General features: G+C 39.0%; 1 protein-coding gene and 1 non-coding gene across 3 annotated transcripts; both read left to right on the top strand.

Annotated features, from left to right (window-relative positions):
• Positions 1–2,652: 2,652 nt before the first annotated feature.
• trnaq-cug lies at positions 2,653–2,724 on the top strand. The gene has a single exon. It is a non-coding gene; the product is annotated as a tRNA-Gln (tRNA).
• Positions 2,725–5,329: 2,605 nt separating this feature from the next.
• On the top strand, positions 5,330–21,503 carry LOC116061732 (homeobox protein Hox-D4b-like). Of its 2 annotated transcripts, XM_031316073.2 has the most exons (6): positions 5,330–5,552; positions 5,703–5,746; positions 7,360–7,417; positions 7,570–7,617; positions 19,582–19,819; positions 20,496–21,503. In XM_031316073.2, the coding sequence occupies exons 3-6, from the start codon at positions 7,361–7,363 to the stop codon at positions 20,828–20,830; spliced, it is 678 nt and encodes a 225-aa protein (XP_031171933.2). In that variant the 5' UTR covers positions 5,330–5,552; positions 5,703–5,746; position 7,360; the 3' UTR covers positions 20,831–21,503. The 2 variants fall into 2 exon arrangements, with proteins under 2 accessions (XP_031171933.2, XP_031171932.2); XM_031316072.2 differs by lacking the exons at positions 5,330–5,552; positions 5,703–5,746; positions 7,360–7,417; positions 7,570–7,617 and having other exon boundaries at positions 19,060–19,819.
• Positions 21,504–23,064: the final 1,561 nt, after the last annotated feature.

Below are 23,064 nucleotides of genomic sequence, written 5' to 3'. Positions count from 1 at the left end.
CTATTATGTTATTTTTCAGTAGCCGATCGTTTGGTTGGATTATTAAAATTACAGTTGTATTGTAATTTATAATTCTTGTATTACATGTTTATATGTTTGTATGAAGTAGAGAGACACACACACACAAAAAAAATGCTATTACTACGACGTTTGGTGAGATTAATTCCGTGAGACCAGCCTGGGGACATACAGTAATAAATACATACGAATTACTTTGCATAGCTAGACATATATGCACGAATGGTTCATGAGAACAGCCTGGATTATTATAGGTAAAATAAAGTCACAGTTGGATGTTTTTTTATAATGTAAATATGTTTGTATGAAATAAAGAAACACACACAAACACTAAATGCACTAATTATTACTAAAATTAGTCCTGTTCTCTTCGTATTGTCCTATTATTATGGTATGATCCCACACGAGAAAAACACTGGGATCTCTGTTTGACGTTACACCGGATGATAGAGCAATAATACGATTTATTATATATTTTTTAAACTATTATTATATTATTCCAACGTCAAGGTGTTTCACTGCTCCCAGGTAGATGCAGTGGGAGTTTCAGTCCACAGAGAGACATTTCTGCCTCCTTGTTTTGTCAAAGTCAGTGCAGCGCCTCGTACCTTCCCTCATTTATTGCGGCCATATAAAGTCCTCAGCTCATCCTACTGCAGGGTCATAAACCAACAGCATGCATTTGGAGAATAAACGTGACTTTCCCCCCCAACTCAAGACACAGAGACAGAGAGAGAGAGGCACCATAAAGTAATTTAGGCCAGACAGTCATCGTGACTATATATGGTTTTATTGGGATACCCTTTCCTGCCTTGGAGCCTCAACTGTCCTTCTAATGTTAAAGTCATTGTCTGCAGATGAGACCAGACAGCTTCAATCACATTTCTACAGACCGCAGGAGCACAACACCCAGGGTATTTTATTATACAGGGAATTAAAACGGAAAACAAAGGCGGTGGGTATTTCTTGGTACGACTTCAGACTAGTTGTATCGAAGATCTCGAACTCTAACTGTAGCCCTTTTAGTTAAAGAAAAACCCGGATTACTGGTATGATTTTAGGATAATCTAACACTTCAATGGCCAACAGCTTTAACGCCACAAATCGTAAACACCACTTTTTGCTATCTAGACTTAATGCATAACAGGATTTGAATTACATTTACATTTTCTTGCAGTGAAAAAGAAGTGGCAGAAAATGACCTTCTCGTCTCATTTTCTAACTTAAAATGGCAGTGCTTTTTACGCACAAAGTGTGTGAGTTGTATGTCGATTGCGCGCTGATATCCGAAACTATTAAGGATAAACTAGATGAAAGCTGCAAACAAGAAAGCTTGAAAATACAAATATGGGCTAATTTGTAAAAACAAAAACAAACATACAGATATCTCCATATTGATTTATTTTCCTACATCATGTTTTTGCGCTCCAGGTTTTGGTTTATCCATTTTAAGAATGGCCTTTACCTGTTTTTGCAAATGAACGCCTTCAAATTTCTGTTAACATTCCATAATAACAAAATACATTTTTTTTTTATAAAACTACACAATATCACGCCAAACACACTGCAATATGCAGAAAATGATTATACAATAAAGGCAAAAAAAGGTAAATTATTCACAAAAGAGTTTAGAATTTCCTATTAATGTAGGACTTAACTAAACGGTGCCATGAAATAAAAAGAAAGAACACCCGCATTAAGTCAACTACAGGGAATACTTATGGTGCAGAAATGAAATAGGACGGCAAGTAATGTTCAAATTATTGCTCCCGATTCCCAATACGATGTCTGCAATAGAGATTAAAAACAACAGAAGGTCCAAGGCACTCTCCTTGTGAAAAAAAAAAACAATGTCTGCAATAACATGAAATGAATTCACAATGGCACAGTAACCTAGTGTTAGACTAATAACTTAAGTGAGTTAGGCTGCATGAAAAATGATCATTTAGAAAATGGATTCCTGCAGTAGCTATGGTTTAGTATCTGCATAGGTTACCAGCAGCTGTATTCTTAGGAGGGAGATGTAACCTACTATGCAGCCTATAAATACTAGCCTATTGTACTTTGTCTATCTGTGACGATACAAACGTCGTTTCGAAGGGAGACAACAATAAGTGACAAGATGACAATCATTTCTTTCCCTAATAAACTGAACCTTGCTTAATTGTTGTCTTAAAATGATTTAGGATTAAGACCAATGGTGTAGTCTACGTGATACGCAGGTATACACAGTATACTAAGAAAGCTCCAGGATTTCCATATACCCACCTAAAAATGTCCAATGACCCACAACAACAACACACTTTCCATTATATTTTTGATATATTTTGAATCTGTGTTTTTCTTCTTCACATAGGCTAAATAAAGGTAAATTGGTGCATAAAAGTATATCCGAATAGTCGTTGATGCTCAAAACTTCCCTGGGGGAGGACACCCCTGACCCCCTACTATGATATGCAAAAGCAGATTGTGGCCAATATACAGTACAGTATACCCACTACAATACATTAGACTACACCACTGATTAAGTGGTTTTTAAAGACTCACATAATCAGAGAAACACTATGTGTAGTGGCTGTCTCTGTCCGCTGGGTGGAGCTGTTGTCCTGTCTGAGCTGCTGTAACCACCACAGCGGTTCTATGGTGTAATGGTTAGCACTCTGGACTCTGAATCCAGCGATCTGAGTTCAAATCTCAGTAGAACCTGACTTTTCAGCTTCCAGTATCAGACATATGAGTGACTCTAATCCATCCTGTGTACTGAAGCTTTTAACCCTTGTGTTGTCTTCCCGTCAACTTTTTTTTCGACGTTTTTTTTGTTGCCTTTTCCAACGTTTTAAATTGTTAATTTTTTCTTCTACACATTTTCAGCGCTTATTTCTACGTCCCATATTTTGTGATATAAAACAAAAATTTAAAACGGGTCAATGTGACCCGAAGTCAACTTAATTAAAGGCATTTAGTATTAATAATCCATGACATGTAACTAACCTATTTTCCGGCTGTAGGCTACTTGCAGATTAAGAATAAACATATCACGGCTAACTCTCAGATGCTGCTGTGTTAAAAGCTTGAACTTTTCAGGAAATAGACCAAAATATCTTCAAGATGTCTGAAGATTTTTTTAATTTTTATTTTTTATAAAATCATTAAATAAAGAAAATGATCTAATTTGGACATATGGGATAATACAAAAAGGGTAAAGCGTCCTTCAGTGATATTAAATTATAAATTACAACTTGTGTGGTATATGAGGCGTTTCTCATTGTGATCCTATTTCATTGTAGACGATACAGTTACAATAAGAAACAAATTCACAGTAGTTACATATATAATCATTTAGACGCCGGCATCTGGGAACATTACTGCAATCAGAGGGGTGATTCTATACTTCCATCTTCTGTTTCCTCTTCACAATAAAACGTTCTCTGCAGTCACCTTAACCAGCACACTGACACAATCAACATATGACGGGTTGACATGTACTGTACCTTGCAAAACTGGACAGAAAATAACTTCTTCTCTCATAGTATTTCAAAATGACCCATTTCATTTATTTACTTGAAGCTGAGAAAAGGGAAATTGCAAATATCTCATAACCAAATTAGAAAAGCAGGAACATAATGACCGAGTATTGTAAAACAGCAGCACAATACAACCACAACGCATGAGTATTCTTGCCATTTAAAAAGCCCACTCTGTTTCAGCACCGATTGGCTTTGATATAAATTACTGAGTTTTCAAATTAATGTTGGCATTAAAATGTTGCCAATACATCTTTCTGCTCGTGTTCTCAGAGGCTATAAAAAGACAAATCATAAATCAAAGACCTAAACAAAAACAAAAGAAGATATATTACCACCACCAAGACCAGATTTGGTCTTATGCATGTAATCCTTAAATATCAAAGAATTCCCAGAGTTTAACCTGCAGCAACAGTGTAAAAAAAAGCCAGCTTCTGTTATGACCAGCCATGTAGCGTTACTGTAGTTTTAGATAGTCGTATTCAAACGGTCAAATGTGTGTTTCTTCGGGACAAGGTGCTAAATGTCCTGCATGTGGCAGCTTCAGGGGAGAGAAAACATGCATTTTTAATTAATTTAATTTAATTAATGGATGTTTTCTGTTATTATTTTGTCTCCCTTTTTGTAGCCTTTTCTTATAAGATAGCCTATACCTTAAACTAAAATGGTCGACGTGCACAGGTGGATTGTGGTAGGCCGAGTTTAACTACCTAACATAAGATGGCTGCCATCATCATGAAAATGGAGATGAGGGAGAAGCCAGTGTTTTATGGCAGCTACTTTCATTTCTAGAAGATTGAGCAAAATACCATTTGGAACATAATGACTAAATCAATGTTTTGATGTTGATTAGGATTGTGCGTTGGTTTAGATTTTCTACTCTGATAACTAACTTCATTTAAGTGGCTGGTAGGCTTGTGGCCATTAAAATGCACTCAAGGGTTTAGGTCTGCCAACAGTTAACTGAAAAGGATTAAGACCGTGAACTGTCATACTGCAGCAGTTTCTGTTATGGCAGCCATCTCCCTGTGTCTTGCAGAAAGAATGTAGTGTAGATATGTAAGGGGATATTCTTTCACCCTGTTGAGGAAAAAATGGAGGAATTTCTGACCTCTTTCGTACAGATGATGAAGCAGAAAGCAGGAGAGGTGAGAGTAATGTATGCTGTTTATTAGCTATGCCAGAGGTAACATGTCAAAGAAAAACTTAAAAAAAACAGAGCATTAATAACGGTTTGTATCAAAGGATTAGCCTATAACATTTACAGAATGAAGCTATATTGGTTAAGGCGGTAAGGTTTTGATTTCCTTTATTGTAAGAGTTTTCAGGCTAAATATCAGGCACAAATGACATTTATTTTTGTACATTTCAGCTAGAATTTCGACTTGAATTCCGATGATTTTTTGTTGTTGTCCACAAAGTAGCCACTAAATGAAAATCAAACAGTATTGCAACACTGGATCATCAGAGGCCTAAAAAAAAATGATTGGAGGTGTTTAGGCAGGATTCACAAGGGTTTGTGTGTGTGTGTGTGTGTGTAGTCCGGGTTTCTGTATGTAGCCTATACGCGTGTGTGTGTTTATTTTAAGATGCAGCTTTCTCTTGCTGCTTCAGCTTCCAGCTGCCACAAATTCCACTTTCTGTCTGCACGATTTACACACACAGATCATAAAACCATTTTACGAGCCGACACCGCGCGCCATTGGCCCGTTAACGGTCATGTGTGCGCGTGCAGTGCGTACCCTCAGGGACAGCCTCCCTTTACCCCGCGCGCTCTCGGTAGCCCAGAGCTGCTTCTTGGCACCCGCGCGCCTCCATGGACGGTTTCTCTCTACATTGTATTTTGTATCTTTCTGCAATATTTATAACCAGATTTATCTAATTTATTCGTTAAATGTTACGTTTTAATGTTAAAACGTGCCGAACAAATGCCCCTAAACACATCCGATATTAAATAACGTTTAATACCGAAAGGAAGAACCTGGCTGTTCACAGGCGGAAAAAAGATGCGTATGTAGATTTATTTTGCATGTTTTTTCTCCTGTGTCGACTGTCTTGTCCTACTCTCCCAAACTTGTCCCAATTCATTTCTGACTGAAATGTCGTTTTTATTTTCTCTAAGGTTTTAATTCGTTTCCTACTTTGTTGTGTTGATCTCAGGATGCTGCAGAGGAAAATGGAGTCCAGCAGGCTGCTCACATCAGGTACCAACACTGAGCTTTGACGTTCAAAATACAGTTGTGGTGTGAAAACGAATAGATGTCCAATCATTGCTCCATTAGATGCATGTGTGTGGAGGTGTGGAGATCTAATACAGTAATTATGCTCTCCTGCTGCTTATTATTAATGTCTATGGATCAAGAGACTTTAATTGCATGTTGCATAATATATACTTTCATAAGTATAAGCAGGCTTTTAAAATGGTCTGCTAAATATTACACAATATCTGAATTTGTAGTAACAAATTATACACTAGACCCTATGTGTCTGCACTCTGGCACGCAAAATGTCTTTTTCAATAGAACATCTGATGCATGTGAACATAATACTTATATGACTAGATTGCATATTTAGAGATAGAAGGACTCCTGTTTAACTGTTCCTGTATTTCCAAATGCTCCAGCCAAGTCATACGTCTACTGGAAAGGGATACAAGAGAATACAGGAGGGAACAGCACCATCCTGTATTTATTTGGTTACAATCACCATTCCCGATGCAGAAAATGTTATATACTGTTAAGGGTGTATATGTCTGTGTACAAACCAACAGATACTTCACTGTGTTGAAATATATACAAGAAGGATATATCTAGATTACAAACTGTTTAAGGATGATGCTACGAGGAAAGTGCAGCCCTGAGTAGCAATCCTCAGTGTGGTCATAAGACACACTTAAGCAATATCATGTAAAATGCACATGCACATGTTTTTGGCTATATTCATAGATGCAGGTGTTTGAATCCACCGATATATTGTTTATCACACAAAGTGGCGTTATGTGTGTCCTTCAGCTGGAAAACAAAAAGGACAACTAGTATTTTTATTTTTCAAACAAAAAAAGCTTTAAAAAATGGGCTTTTAGGTGCCACAAAGGATCATCTGCCCTCTGACTAAACAGACAATCTGAAAGAAAATGTCTTCCTTTTACATTTTAGCATCTCCTCTTTGTCTGGCTATCTTTCTTGATACTTGTTTTATAAGAAATCACATAGGCCTCTGTGAAAGAAACTGAATTTCTCTTTCCTCCTCCATAAAAAACGTACTCGGACAGATGGACAGAACAAGACAGAAAGAACCCTTTCCCCTGTGTTTTTGCTTTCATTGACATTCTTTTTTATGAGGGCAGCCTAAGTGTCAGAGAGACAAAGAGACAGTATTTTCTCTACTTTCTTGAATTTGACATTTCTTTTTTTTCTCATGAGGGCAGCAGGCGGGAAGTGAGAGATAGAGAGAAACAAAGACAGTATTTCACTGGTGCTGCTCAGTCAAGCTCAGCTGGCACTCAGTATTTACAACCTACTGCAATGCAGCAGGGAGTGAGTGTGTGTGTGTGTGTGTGTGTGTGTGTGTGTGTGTGTGTGTGTGTGTGTGTGTGTTTATGGGCCAATGTGTGTGAGAGAAAGAAACAAAAGAAAGAGACAAAAGCAGACAGTGACGCAGAGAATGAGACAAACATTAGATTAAACCCAGAGACAGACAGAAAGACATAAGACAGACAGAGCCTGAGAAAGAGACAGAAAGACACAAACCTACATAGAGATAGATGCATTTGTGTGTCAGTAAATTACAAAAAAATGCCCGCTCTCTGTCCCTGCAGGATGGTGCAAAGACTTGATATGCAGCCGCACATTTACAAAGAAGAAAACAACTTGCAGGTTTGTCCTGAGAGCCTGATTTCACTGTTTTTTCCTGAACAAACCAGATCATTGATAATAATCATTTTCAGTAAAGGGGCCTTTCTGTCACGGCTTGTCTTTGATGTTTGTCCACGGACATTTCACTTTTTCTTTCTTCTTTTTTTTTCCAGAACTCACGCAGCTGGAGCAGTTTATCTGAAGTGAAGCAGTTGATGCAGGTAACAAAAAAAGGATACGGGCAAACAATAACCAAAAGCTATTTAATGTTTTAGTCAACAGTGATTCCAATTGGTAATGACTTTTGTAGCATATAAAAAGACACATGTTTAACATATAGTCAAGTCATTTTCTATTGGATTAAACACTAAGATTATAACAAATGTAGCTGTTTGAGATATGTTGTGTCACATAGTACCATTTTTTTTGCGTGGCTTTGGTTAAACTGTTGATGGACGTCCACTTACTTGTATCCTATTTAAAATTGTTGCCACAAGTGCTATTATTATAATGAGCCACCAGAGGGAGGCAACAGTGAAGAATGAGATGATACACAGAGCAGTGGTACATGCTGGCAAAGGAAACAAAAGGCACTAACCTCCATTAAAGCGGCACACTTCTCTTAATTTGCTACATGAACTTTAAAAAAAATGATTACAGTTTGTTTTTTTGGAAACATGCATCATGAATGCAGATCTTCATGAAATAAATTATAAAAACAAAACAAAAAAACATGCATCATGAATGCAGATTTTCATGAAACAGATTAAATCAAAAACTATGGATCAATCAGACGAATACCTGCTGAAAGCTCCTCGTACTAATGCTGCTACATCATCCTTATCCATCACTAAAATCTTAATAAGTAGTAGGCCTACAAACGTCTTTAGATCTGCTGCTGCAGCAGCCTTCCTTGGCTCCCCACAGGCTGGAGCTGGCGCTGCTGCTGCTGCGTCTTTTAAACACTAGATGGCGCTACAGATTGTGTTTGCTCCAACAGCATCAGTATTCAGTGTTCACACTCGGCGATAACGTCACCATCTCCCCCTCACCCTCCGCTTCATTCAACCCGGAGGTCATGAGAATTCTCTTCTCCCAGTTACCTTGAATGCACCTCGATGGGGGCGACTTCATCCGCTCTGCTGTCCCGGGACATTTTTTGGCTTGGCCTGGACGCGATTTTATTCATGCTACAGCTGCTAGGAGGCGTTATTAGGCAGGACGCCAAGCCGAGGCGCTATAAATCAGGGACACAAGTGGGCTGTGGTCTAAAAACGGCGCTGACACTTTGTCAATTAAAGTAAACGGGTTCTTTTCCACTGCACTTCTTCAATCACTGAACATCTTGTGCACTGTGTCGTAACCTGTGCATTATTAATAATGTAATCCAGTGTTACAGGCCACGGTTGCTGAACGTTTTTGGGTATATTTTTTAAAATTTACTGAAAACGACACGAATAAATATATAGCCTAACAAAATAAAAAAATAAAATAAAACGATTTGGAAAAGATAATAAATGATTTGAATGTTTTTTTCGCTGCACATGATTAGACAGCGTTAATAAAATGTGCGTTACTTTCCAGACAGATGGCTTTTCCAATTTAGTTTGGCATTATTGTTATTATTATTATTATTATTATTATTAGGCTACTGTGCCTTTTATTTTAAACTTATCATTAAGTAGGTCTAATTATTTTTAAGATATTTATATGTAACTTTTGGTTTAATGTATTGTTTTGACACTTGAGCAGCCGCAGAGGTGCTGAGGACACACAGCCACACACACAGACACGCGGAGTGTTTTCACAGAGCCAGTTTATGGCTTTATTGCTCCCCATTTACGGAAATCAAAGCAGGAAACAAATGCTCCAAACAGCATTCCAGGAACATCCGGAAAAATGCAAACAGCGTTTAGTGTCTGCTTGTTTTGGAGGAAAGGACTGCAGTGGGGGTCTCAACAAAGGTTTACGCACACGAAATATAATACGTACGCACGGATTTTTACACCATTCACAAATGTCCAACATTATTTCTTCGAGGAACATGGGTTGCCTTCCAGTATTATAGCAACAAAAAGCCCCAGTTACACCAAAGAAGGCAAATAATTCGATTTTAAACACCAGAAACACAAAGAATAATTATTTTCTTTGGTATCTTAAAAAAAAAGAGAGAGAAGAGAACCCGTATTCAGAAATAGGCTAAAAATAGAATTGGAAAGAGGAAACAAATACATTGAAACCACTCAAACTACTCTCTGCAAGTTCAAAAGACCACAAAACCTAGGATTGCTTTATCTCTAATAGCACAACACAACCCCAGAGATTAAAGCGGGTTTTTTTTTAAGCGCCATTATCGAATAAAGAGGCTCTCTGTGCAGGGCCTAATAATTTATGAACCCGCGTGGGAGCAGCAAAAAAGAAAAGAAAAAAAAAAGAAGCTGAGCACGTGACGGTAATAAAGTGTGTTTTATTGCCGGCGGTTTGACAAGCCCCAAAATATAACTCAGAGAGAATAGCCGACAGGCGGCCAGATGGGATTGGTAGCCGATATTTGTCCGAAATCAACAGAATGCTCTTTGTGTCGCAGAGAGAAACTACGGAGACGGTTCCAATAATCAGTTTCGATGCGCTCCGACGGGATTTTGCAGAAACGAACATCGTGTTTTAGCGCGAGATTAGAACAGAACAAGTAAGTGGGGTTTTGTTTTCATATTTGGCATAGATATGAAGTTATGACTGTATGGGGCAGGGGGCAGATGGAGGTGTGTGTGTGTGTGTGTGTGTGTGTGTGTGTGTGTGTGTGTGTGTGTGGGGGGGGTGTTCCCCGAATTAAAGCTGTGGTCCAGGGACCCCCCAAAGGCCCAAGTGAGTGAGGGGGGTCCAAAGATCCACCTGTAGTCAACATATAATCTAATTATCTCACTCCAGAGGTGATAGTTTGGGCAGAAAGGGCACTCATATTCTCTCGGACATTCGGACATCAAATTCGATCTCTTTCAAGGCCTCGTTTGGGTGTAATTCAAGACGTGTTTCAGTGGTAAGACCGGACATTGGTTCACATGAGATATTTTGTTGATGCTGTTTTTTTTTTTAATTCATTTGTAATCTTGAGCTTTTAAAGTCAAATGATAATTTCAAATAATGCTGCTACATCAAAACAACTAAATACAAGATACAACTCTCAGGGAAGCGGGGGTATTACATCATTTTAGTGCTATTTTAAGATGCTTAAATATCCACACCTGAGGTCCATCATTCCGTTTTCAAACGCGTTCTAAAATATTTAAATATAACAAAAAAAGATTTCCCTTTTTTTTAAGGAGGACTGATCAGGATCATAGTTTAATATTGCTGTGTGCCCTCACAGTGAAGAAAACTGATCCTATTTGTTTAAACATATATATTTGTTTAAACATATATATATATTTAAACATATATATATATATATATATATATATATATATATATATATATATATATATATATATATATATTTTTTTTTTTTTTTTAAGTCAACAGAGGTCTGTGTTTTAACACATTTTGTAGGAAGACCTGAGCATTAAACAGCATATGTATGTGTGTGTGTGTGTGTGTGTGTGTGTGTGTGTGCGCACAATTTCCGCAGCATGTGTGTTCTTGAGTGGGCAGTACATCCTTTACTTTCTGTTGCGGCAAAACCTTATTCCATATGTAGAGGATTATCAGGTTTAGGATTTTGACATCATGATCTCCCATTTAGGGACAACAAAGGCTAATAATAAAGATGATTGTAAATAAGGCTGAATGGTTACTAATCGCCATTGAAACGAAGCTTTAACTATATTAAGCCCATTTTAGATTTTGTTTATGTCTGCAGGCTGGATGATTGGAAGTTTGAGGAACTTCAGCAATATGTAACCAGCCGTTAGACTGAAGGCAGTGCAAAAATGATTTCTTATTCTGCTCGCATTGGTGTTTGTGTGTGTATGTAAACACAGCTTGAGTTATGGCACTTTAAGATGTTAACATTTTACGACTATCTCTGCTCACACCATGCCTCATAAAAACAGGAGCGAAAAGAAAACTCTACACCAGCAGTTTATATGGAGAACATTTTGGGGGACTTGGTTCCATGAGCGCGAGACAGGCAAAAACACAGTGACGTTAGTCTTTGAAATAACATTTAACTAAATAAGGTTCAGGATTGTAGAATACGTTTGGTACTAGTAGTATACAGTTACATTAGTATACAGGATAATTTTATCTTATAGATTGTACACAAACAGCTACATATTCTGTAGACTGGCGGTTGAAAGATTTGTATTTTACTTTACACAACCAATTTTATTTAATGTATTATAATGGCAGAAAACGGTAACCAATTGTATTTAGTAATATAATATTCAGCAGCCTTCAGCAGGCTCTGTGATACAGACAGTCCAGACTTTTTCTTCATAACATGTGCTACTGCTTTTGGTATTTGTAGTTATCTAGCTTATATGATTTGTGCAATGTAGTCCACAATGTGTTGGAAATTAGGCCTAATAAATAAATAATTCAACGTCTAATTTAAGACTACTTCCTAACTCGATTATATTCATTTTAAGATTTCTAAATGTAGGCCTATATTAGTGTATGAAACTAATTTGGATTATCATTTGCAGTTATGTTATTTGGCTAATTCCTTTTAATTTCAGAGCCATTACATTATTATGATTAAATTGTAATCACAATTCACTTGTGCGTAAAGAAACGACGATTCCCACAGATTGCGTTGGCATAACAAATTCTAAAATTCTGCAATCTTGAGTCTTAACACAATGCGGTCAGCGTGTGTGTGTGTGTGTGTGTGTGTGTGTGTGTGTGTGTGTGTGTGTGCTGTGTCTTAATTTACAGTCATAATCTGCGGCTACTACTTGTTGGCTGGTCAGTCCGAGACGGTGCATGTGTTCCCACCAGGGCTGGAGGTCGCAGTTAATGTCTAAACCGGGTTAAAGCTGCTCTCAGCTCGGCTTTGACCCGGCAGCGGGCCGGGGGCGGAGGGGTGAGCCGGCGGTCAGCCTGTCTAAGATGAAAAAGTGAAACGACCCCAAGAAAGAAAAGCCACATCTGAATGGCTTTATATCACAGACCCAACTCATAGTTGGAATATATACAAGAAATTGTCTAAAAGGCTGTTTATGTGATAATCTGCTTTAGACTGAGCCGTTTGTGGTTAGGCCTCGGCTATTTGACCCGTTGAAATCAGAACTGTGGTCTGTATGTAACATTATACATTAAAAAAAAATAATATATAAAGTAAAAAATCAGGCCAGTCATAACAGAAATGCTGTAAGACAGCATATTCGGCTATAGGCTAACATACAGTGAATAGAGAACCATTCGTCAGCCTAGGCTACAAGCTCACGTTAATCAATACGTTACCAATAATTGAAAAAGGATAATTAAACGGCAGCTACAGGCTACACTACAGGGTTAATTATATATGTTGCAGACAAAAAATCTTTAAAAATGTAATTTCTGATCATCCCATCTGTTAAAATGAAATGCGGGGACAATGTTTTGATATATATTTCTCACACTTTAACCCTTCGATTTCCAACTGCCTTTGCACAACAATAATCCATCCAGAGAGAGAGAGAGAGAGAGAGACCAGTGAAACAATGGGCTCGCGACTCCCGCAGGCCGCGTGAACTCTGGATGGTCCCCAGCTAGCGCGAGCCCCTGCCTGCATGGCCCTGTCCAGCGCGAGGACTAATGAAACGGTGAACCAGCGGTCAACGCTTCTGATTGACCCTCTCGCGACCTGATGGCAGCTAGGCTACATTCTTAAAGAAGAATGCGCTTTCAAAAACCGAAACATCACTCCGTTGTTGTTGTTGCCTCTAAAAGGAGTCCGCCAAAGTTCAGAGCTAGGGAACGCCATTCAAAAGGTGTAAGCTAATGATTCCAGTATTCAAGCCCCTATTCAGCAGGAGAGCTTGGGCTGGAATCATTGTGAAAAATGAAAGTTTTAGGTCAAAGTCCTTTTTTTAGTCAAGGCATGGATTAATAGTTCTAAACTGAATGGATTTTTTAAACCATTTGTAGGCCTACTTTTATCTGCAAATAGGTGCTCTGAACTCAACATTTCATACTTTTCCTATGGTTTAATATGAAACCGATCTTGCTTTACATTATACGTTTTGCTGATCTTCTCATTTCATGTAACCCAAGCTTTTTGCTTGGCAACAAATGGTTCAGGCCAGATTTTTTACCAGCCCCTCACTCAAACGGCCATGGGAATTTAGTAAATGTAAACAGCACAAATGAGTCCCTGCCAGAGCACAGAAAAATGCCCAAAGCAAGAACTGGAAACAGACAATCTCTGTGGCATCGAGACCAAAACATACAGTAAATACACACGCTCAGCACCTCATTTTGAGAAGTAAATGCAAGTAAATGTCAGTGATACTTCTAATAATATATTACCATGTGTGAATAAAGACATAGGGAATAGATGATGATGTTGCCGTTGAGCCTGGGCATTGATATGTACAAAGTGGGATAAAGATCAATACATAATGTTTATATTTTTACCCTTAATTTAATATTTAACAAAGATAAACAGCGTACAAAAGACAAGAACGATAACAACACCAACTATGTCTGTGATATCAGTCATGTTGGTGAATGTGCCTTTCATTGCAGATTGCCTAATTTAAACTCAATCATCCTTGGATATATAAAGCTTTTGGTGCTTCCAGTGGCCAGCAGATGACAGATGTTGATTATAAAACATCTATAGGGGCTGAGGCATCATAAATGTATTTCAGCTGCATATCAATGAGAAATTTAGACTTGCCCTCAGGGCCATGTTCTTCCAAAGATTGTCATTTTTTATTTTAGTCCAATCTGAGGTCCAGGCCAAGTTCGTAAATTGCCATTAGCCACCACCTCAATGCTGGACACGTTTGCACTGCGGCTGCTAGCTTGTAAACAAGCTGGTGGCTTGTTGACCAACTTTGGCAGGTGACCAATTATTCTGTCCTCAAAACCGAGGTGGCTTGTGAAGTCGTGAAAAAGGTGGATTTACCAACTGCCGTGGCCTTGACTGTTTTCCTGGTTGTTATCAAATGTTGAAAATTAAAAAACGAAATATATACAAGGCTTGTTCAAACAAAATGAGGGGATCAGTAACACACTGTATTTTAATGCATGTTTCTCTTCTATGGAAGCAAATCATTAATTTCCACAGTTTTTACAGGTCTATTAATATTCACGTCACTTTTTCCAATCCAGTATACCTCAATGAAAGAGCTATAGGTGCTTAGATACCACCAAGGTCACACATACTTAGAAATGCTCTTGCAATGCTGAACTGAATGATGTATTATGATGGAGAGTGTTCAAGATACTGTCATTCAGCAAAACACAGAAACCTAAAGCATGAACGAAATTACAAGCATGGCTCCTTTTAAAAACAGATTCAAACAGGGTAATAGATAGAGCTCTATGAATAGATATAAAAACAGAATACATAATTTCCTGCAGAATATTTGTCCGTACGACTATGTGATGTATTGCACTTGTAAATGAATAAAGAGTATTGCACATTTGCATAGTAAAGCACATTTTAGTGGTGTTTGAACATCAAAGTATATCTGATACCTCTCTATAAATACAAAGACGTGAGACTGTGGCTGGGACAAACTTATCCATTGGTGTTTATCAAAGGTAAATACCTTATTCTTTCATTGGCATTTCACTTGTTACACCATGTGCCATTACTATAAACCTTTAACTTCCTTTCCAGTGGAAGAGCAGCCATTTCTCCTGCTAATTTAGTTCTGTAAATCTCTCTTCCACTGAGCTACAAGACCGATTTCATGCACATATCCCAACCCAATGTCCGCCTCGTCCACAGTGCACTGTCGCAGGCGGTTCTCATGAATCATTGGTACATATCGCTAGAAAAGCAATGCACTGTAATTTGTATGTATTCCACGTATTTATCGCTGTATGCACCACAGTAACTGTTTGATGTATAAGACTGCTGTGGTCCGTGTAGGGAGGAGGTCGGTGTGGATGGTTGGGTCATAAAACACTGCGTTTTCAAGCAGGGGGAGCGGATTTCGTGTCCCGGGGAAAACACAAGACGTTCACCCAGGAAACGTGGGTTCATGTCCCGGGAGTATACTACCCACAATCTTTTGTTTCTAATGTTAACTAGTCGTTTTGGTGGCTAAACTTAACCGTCGTCACCGCATGACTGTAACTTTTTGTCGGCTAAACTTAACTGCATCAGCCGTTGAAAGGACCGTCTGTACCCGGCTGACAGCCACCTTTTGTCGGCTAAATGTAACTGTAAACTCAACTGTCATGTGACCGGTCGTCACGTGACGTGACGGTCACCTATTTCATAGGATATCATACAAATTTTTGCGCATAACCTTTCGTACATATATCATACGAACCTGTTCATGAGAATGCATTGACTATTGAGGCTGCCAGTCCTCTAGATAACGGACTTTCTTCCTTACAGTAATTGCACTTATGTATCAGAATTAATGTGGTGTACCTTAAGGAGTTATTGATGTCAAAAAGCTACATGCTACAAGCCCCATTAATGGTTTCAATAAATTATACAATGACACTGACACATCATGTGCAACAGTGAAAACATGCACATCGTAAAAATGAAGGGACGCGTTGAATGATGAGTCACGGCAAATACAACTACAGAAATCTCTGTGGGAACATGTGAGTGTAAATCTCTGTCAGCAACAAAAAGAAGTCATCAGCAGCCAGCTGTGAAGTGAACCTTCGCCTATACATACCCTGTAGAACCGAATGTGTGTGGAGCTGCCTCAGTCACAGATTGGGTTCTAGGGGAGTCTATGGGTGATGACTAACCATCTATCAAAATCGAAGGAAGAGAAATGAAAAACTGACGACTGTTAACGGTGCTTTTGCTTTTGTGGTCCTGCTCTCTTTCACATTCTAATTCACATCTTCCCAGAGGCTGTGGCAGTTGTCTAAGCATCAAGTAACTCCAATGAGGTGATGGGGAAGTACGGTCATGTCATCCTTTGCTATTTGCATCCAAACTGATCACCACATTGAGTGCGATGGTTTGCACATGCCAGGTTTACAAAGGATACGATGTGATTACACCACTGGATCTCATTCCCTGGTAGCATTAATGTCCGCTCAGTTGAGTTTTGATTAAGAAATCGATTAGGTCGCAGCACAAAGCTTTGAACACAGAAAAAAGTAAACAACATGGCTTGCTGCCTCAATGATGTATGTATAAATGGGTGTAGCTAAGTATTTAGTCACTCTTTGTTTAATTTTTCACTAGACACACACATCCACATTTACACGACTGATGACACTGACAACACACCTAAAACCCAAAGTTACCTTTCAGTTTATTTTCTTACAATACATTTTTTTTGCCATTTGCGTGTCTGTTTCCCAATTGTTGTCATTGACAGCTCACAGTTGGTTTATCTTGCTGCCATATGTCTGATAATGACGCTTTAAATAATATATAAGTGGCTGAAAATCCTCCTGTGAAATGAAAAAAGTATTTTTTTCTTCTAATACAAGCAGTCATTGGCGATTTTAGAACCCCTAAAAATTAAAATAATAAAAAACATTTAAAAATCAATTTTAGTGCTTCAAGTTAGAGTTTGTGAACTCGTCTGTTAGTGACAGAGGACAAACAATTACAGGTCCAAAGGGCTTGAAACAGGTTTAATATCCTGTGTCGCTGTCGCCAATGCTACGCACCTGTAACCCAGTCAATGAAAGGCTTAACAGAAACGTGGTGTTGGCCAATCGGAGGTGGTTGTGCCAGACTCCCGCCTTTGGCTGAGTCTCTATCTAATCTGTCAGAGGGAGAGCAGGAGACGGTTGTAAAGTTTAACGTTGGTAGTCCCCAGAGAAGAAGTTGGTAACTTCATGGCGCAGATTAGAACCCGAATTGAAACGTAAACAACTAAAATTGCTGAATGTTAGAACATTGTGTCAAATTGGTCGTTATTACTGTGACTTATAAAGTGTCAGGTTTAGTTCTATCATAGTGTTAATAGTGTCAAAAAAACGTTAGCTGACGTTATTGTTCAGTAGCTGAAATTACTGATTTAGCATGGGGGTGCGAACACTTTTGCAAGGCACTGTATCCGTGTCACATTCTCATTAGGGGCTGAGCCCCCCTAAAGGTCTAAACCTAGAATCGCCCCTGCAAGCAGTTAATGTGCACTCAGACTTCCCATTGCAGCATTGCAAATGGTGCTTTGCTCAGTTGCATCTCAGTGGAAGTTAGTAAGGAGGAGCAAGGGACTCACTCATAACCTAGGTTGTAATGTTAAAAGGCTTTGTGCCTATGAAACAGAAGGACATTTTTCTTGACATATAAGTGAGATTTAGCCACTTTATCGCCTATCTGGTAGCATATCAGTCATTTTATGTGATTCATTATGAGCTTTTCGGAACAAATGACTCATTAGATTAGATAGATTAAGCCCAGATAATCTTTAGTTAACTTGTACTGTACGCTGTCGGCCATGCCAACATCTTCAAACCATTTACACCCTCCGCCTGAGCTCCTTTAATGCCTCAGCCAAGCAAAAACATTTTCTTCCTCCTCTCTTTATTCGAGTTTTATTACAGGGTATATTAGGCAGAAGTAATACATCGCAGAGCTTATTAAGAGTTTTTGGCTGCGTATCAGAGCTCCATCATCCTTAGAGTGCAGCTGCAGCCAAAGCAGAAATCCTCATGAAATCCTGAAGGCTATAAAACGGTTTTATGGTCTACTCTTCACTGCAAAGTTTATTTTTTTTAGACCATGGTGGTTGTGATTCAGCATAAACGATTTCATTTTAGAGAAAGACCAGATATTTACGCATGAGCTGCGCACAGAATACAAAACACCCTCATTTAACTTTGTCTCAGTGGGATGGCCTAAATTTAGCATATTCTCACTTATCTCTTTCACGTTTTTGGTTTTTGGCTTCAGCTTAATTCGCTTTCATTTTTCAGCCCTGTCGCATTACTCTCTCGTTCGGCTGACTTTCGCATCATTTTTTAAGCCAAGCAATGCATTTAAAAGCCGAGTACGTGGTGGTGAACGGGACACCTCGGGCTGACCCCGGCCTAACAAAGCCAACTACTAGTCACTGTCTGGGAACCTTTTATCTCATTCTTTTATTGGAGACCTTTCTGACCGGCTATGTTTTGTTGTCCGTCCTTTGACTCGCCACAAGGCCAAATATGGCCCCGCAGTCCCTCAATATGGGCGAGATTAATTTTTCAGCTCCGGCCATCTGTGTGGGGGTAAAAGTCAGTCAGCTAAAAGTCATAAATCTACAGTCCGTGCGTTTTCAATAGGTGCTGTGTGTGGGAGGGGGTGGGGAGTGCCTGGCAGATAAAGACACACGATTAGATAGGCTAGAAAAATTAGATAGATAGATAGATAGATAGATAGATAGATAGATAGATAGATAGATAGATAATTAGATAGATAGATAAGATAGATAGATAAGATAAGATAAGATAGATAGATAGATAGATAGATAATTAGATAGATAGATAAGATAGATAGATAAGATAAGATAAGATAGATAGATAGATAGATAGATAGATAGATAGATAGATAGATAGATAATCGCTGGAGAATAATCTATCAAATACATTTGAGTGATAATTAGGCCTATCTCATGGCAGATAACGTTATTTTTCCAGTCCACAAACATCTATTCTTAACCATTTTTCCCCGCCAGCAAAACTTCATTAGTCCTATAATGAACAGTCTTTTTCCTTCAAATTATCCCATTACGTCTGACATAAACAACCCCAAGTGTCTCTCATTGGCTGGTCGCAGGGTCACGTGGCCCGCGCGGCCGTCCGTCTATTTGACAGCCGCAGGATGGCTTGATGCCAGAGGGGGAAAAAGAGACAGAGAGAGGGGAGAGAAAGAAAAATTAGTATTCTCCTACCAGCTTCGCTATAAATCAATCATGGAGTCCTACGTGGTGAGCTGTAAATATGCTGAGCCGCAGTTCCCGCCTTGTGAAGAAGATTACAGTAATTTTAGTGACCAAGGGGGGTTTTACAACAACCCCCAGGACAGTGGTAGTTATGGAAGGGGCTATCAGCCCGTGCAGCCCCCTCCGCCTCCATACACACCACAACAAACCGACTATCACTCTTTGCAGGGCCACCACCGGGAGGATGGAGAGGACCACTCGCAGCACCAAGGTACTCCCTTCCCCGGATACAGAGAGACAAATGCCACCGGTAAGGAGTCGAGGTTCTCCGTCGGTGACCTGCAGTGCCAGGCCTGGATGACCTGTGCAAAGCCCGCTCAGGTGCAGAGGAAAACGGCCTGCCAGGGAAAAGACAAGCCGCCTATTGTTGTCTACCCGTGGATGAAGAAAGTGCACATCGCTCATGGTGAGATAGAAAGATAAAAATCTCATCTCGAATTCACACTCTCTCAATTTCATTTCTGCATCATTTCAGTTTGTCTGATTCCCATGTTTACGTTTTCTTGTCTGCTCTTAGGCTACTCTCACTTCTTTCTGTCTTTCTTTCTTTCTTTCTTTCTCTTTCCAGTGTTGTGTCCATTTGTGCGCATCGTTTTTGTTGTCGAGTTATTTATGATCTCAGTGAGAGTCAGGGAGAATTACAACCCCTATAAAGTTTTATGGCCCTGCCATTGTGTGTGTGTGTGTGTGTGTGTGTGTGTGTGTCTGTAGCGTGTGCGTGCATGTGTGTGTGTGTGTGTGTGTGTGTGTGTGTGTGTGAAATTGTTTGTCTCTGGTGTGCAACGCTGCGGTTAAACAAAAATCTGTAAGTAAAAGTAAAGTAAAAATGGTTTATTCGACCTCTTCCCGGTCAACCACAAATGAAGACAACATTAACACTAAAAATGACCAAATGATAACTGCAATCATGTTTCATTACAATTTTAAAATGCAAGTCTGCCGGCTAATTCAATTTCATGTATAGGCTATTATAGGCTCATCCTCGGAATAATACTAATATTAGCCTAATAATTGAAAATAAAACGAGTAAATCGAAATCAAAAGCATAGGCTGAATGTAATTTCTTTTCTTTTTTTGAACAGTTAATCCGAACCACGTGGGCCCGGAGCCAAAGCGACTACGGACGGCCTACACGCGCCAGCAGGTTCTGGAGCTAGAGAAGGAGTTCCATTTTAGCCGCTACCTCACGCGCCGCCGCCGGGTCGAGGTGGCCCACACGCTCTGCCTATCCGAGCGGCAGGTGAAGGTGTGGTTCCAGAACCGACGCATGCGCTGGAAGAAAGACAACAAGCTGCCGAACACCAAAGGAAGGAGCAAAAACAAGAAGGCAACGGACAACAATAACAACAACAGCAGCAGCAGCAGCAGCAGCAGCAGCAGCAGCGATAGTAACGCCGAGGCTGCGATAACTGTCTGAAAACAGAAGAGTTTGGCCGTCAGAGGCAGCCATGTTAGCACCTTCACTCTCCAAATCTGATGGTGCTAAACTGATCCAGGGTGACTGAAACTATTCTAAACTGCTTTAAAATTACAGGCTATCCATCTATAGGCCTAAATAAGGTTTAACATTCGTTAATGTATTTTGCCTTATATTTTAACTTTGAAGTGTTTATAATTGTTTCTGTAAAATGGGAAAATTAGGTAATTCTGGGAAATTAGGTAATTGTTTCACATTTAGACATCGGATATTAAGGGAGCATGCCTATTTGGATGGGCGGATTGTGTGTTTTGGAGAAAAAAAAAACAGGGTTTTATTTCTACAGGGTAAACTTTATACAGGGTTTTATAATAGCTACCTAAAAATTAAATTAGCCTAACTTATGAATATGCACATTACCAAAATGTTGTGTCCACAAACTGGCGCTTAACGGGGCAAAAGAATAAACAGAAGACCAGACACGACGAATTGCTCGGCGGCTGACTTGTTGACGTTTTAGCTTTTATTTTGTACATAGAGGAGCATCCAAAAACAATACGCATTTAGGATAAGTAGCCATCTCCAAAAAGTGAGGAATTTTTCATTAATTTAGGGGAAAGTTTTACATTTTTACACACGAGGAAATAGATAAATAGTAAAAGAATTAAAAAAACAGCCAAATTGGAGGTACAGGTTTTTAATGCACGACGCTGACTGTAAATCCAACGTATTTTCTCAGGGTTACAGGGTTTAAACGAACATAACTTTCTGAAACGTTTGTTGTTTGATTTAGCACCGAGATGTTTAAAATAGCCTCTCTGAAACAGCATATTGTTGCATGTTCAAAGAATATGTTCTCTCTTTGATTCCAGTTTAATATGCTATTGATTTCTATTATAGCCTACGCCAGTACTTATTTTGTATTATTATTTAGAATAAGCATTTTATTCTTTGTAGCAAGCATCTCTTCTTTTGTACGTGTTAATCTTTGAAAAAAAGAAGAACAACTCTTTGTGTAAGAATTTTATATGTGGAAATGTTTTGATAAAATACTTTAAAAAAAAAACTTGTTTCAAACTGCGATTATTCTCACACACACACACACACACACACACACACACACACACACACACACACACAGAACATGTTTTATGAATAAAAGACGATAATTCATAATCTTCATCTTCAAACAAAGAATCAAACAGCTATGCATAAAAGAAGCTCATTTTACTGCTATTATATCAATACATGTGCATGTGTACATTGTTACTATAAACGTTAATAGAGCGATCATCTGTAACATAGACGATCTTTGTTATACACTCGTAATTTAACGGAGCGTCAAGCCACTTGAGGTGAGTCAAGATAAATATCTGGTACGTGATACATGTGAAGATCCCCCCCCCCCCCATGAGGATTAATAATGTTCACTGAATTATTCTGCGGATAAACGGTGATCCTTAACGTTTAATCATTAGAGCGATCATTAGATTTGTTTTAACGGCTCTCTGCCTTTAGCCAAGACAGAGAGCAGCCTAAAAGGGCTTTAAACATGGTAGACATTGTAGCATTTCGCATAGGCTATCAGCCTTTCTATACGTTTTAAAGTCATTATTAGCCAGGCGGAGGATCTTATGCAGTCTTGTGACTTGTATGCGCATTTTACGCATTGATTACGCACAGCGCAGGGCTCAGTTTAAGGTGAAAGAAATCCTGTGTGCGCGCGCACGCGCGCGCGCGTGTGTGTGTTTGTGTGTGTGCGTGTGTGGGATGTGAGGAAATGAGCACTGAGCCATTAATTGGTGGCTTCCGGTCGAGACGCGGTAAAATGTGTAGGAAAGGCACAACGGGGCAAAATGGAATATATCACATGCTGGAGATCCTCCACATAGCTGAGAAGCCAACAAAAGTCAAAATATTCACTCATAAACGAAAAGCTTCGGATGGTCTGCATGTCTGTAATTTGAGACAGCAGCAAAAGGTAACTGAGAGCTACTTCACTTTTGCTCCACTGTGGGAAATTCAGACCTGGCATCAATTCCATGTTGTGCATATATTTGGTTGATCAGGCTATATTTTGTGATAGCCTTTTTATAAAAGTTTCCAGAAACAGTAAAAAAAACATTTATGCCTATTAACAATATGTACATTTTACCATTTATGCCTATTAACAATATGTACATTTTATTTAAATTCAAATGGACAAAAATCATGAAAAATAAACTTGACAACAG

The sequence above is a fragment of the Sander lucioperca genome, chromosome 15 (assembly GCF_008315115.2).
Source record: "Sander lucioperca isolate FBNREF2018 chromosome 15, SLUC_FBN_1.2, whole genome shotgun sequence".
In the NCBI taxonomy this organism is placed as follows: domain Eukaryota; kingdom Metazoa; phylum Chordata; class Actinopteri; order Perciformes; family Percidae; genus Sander; species Sander lucioperca.
The sequence above is the reverse complement of the archived record's forward strand: the minus strand, read 5'-3'. Positions and strand labels throughout refer to the sequence as shown.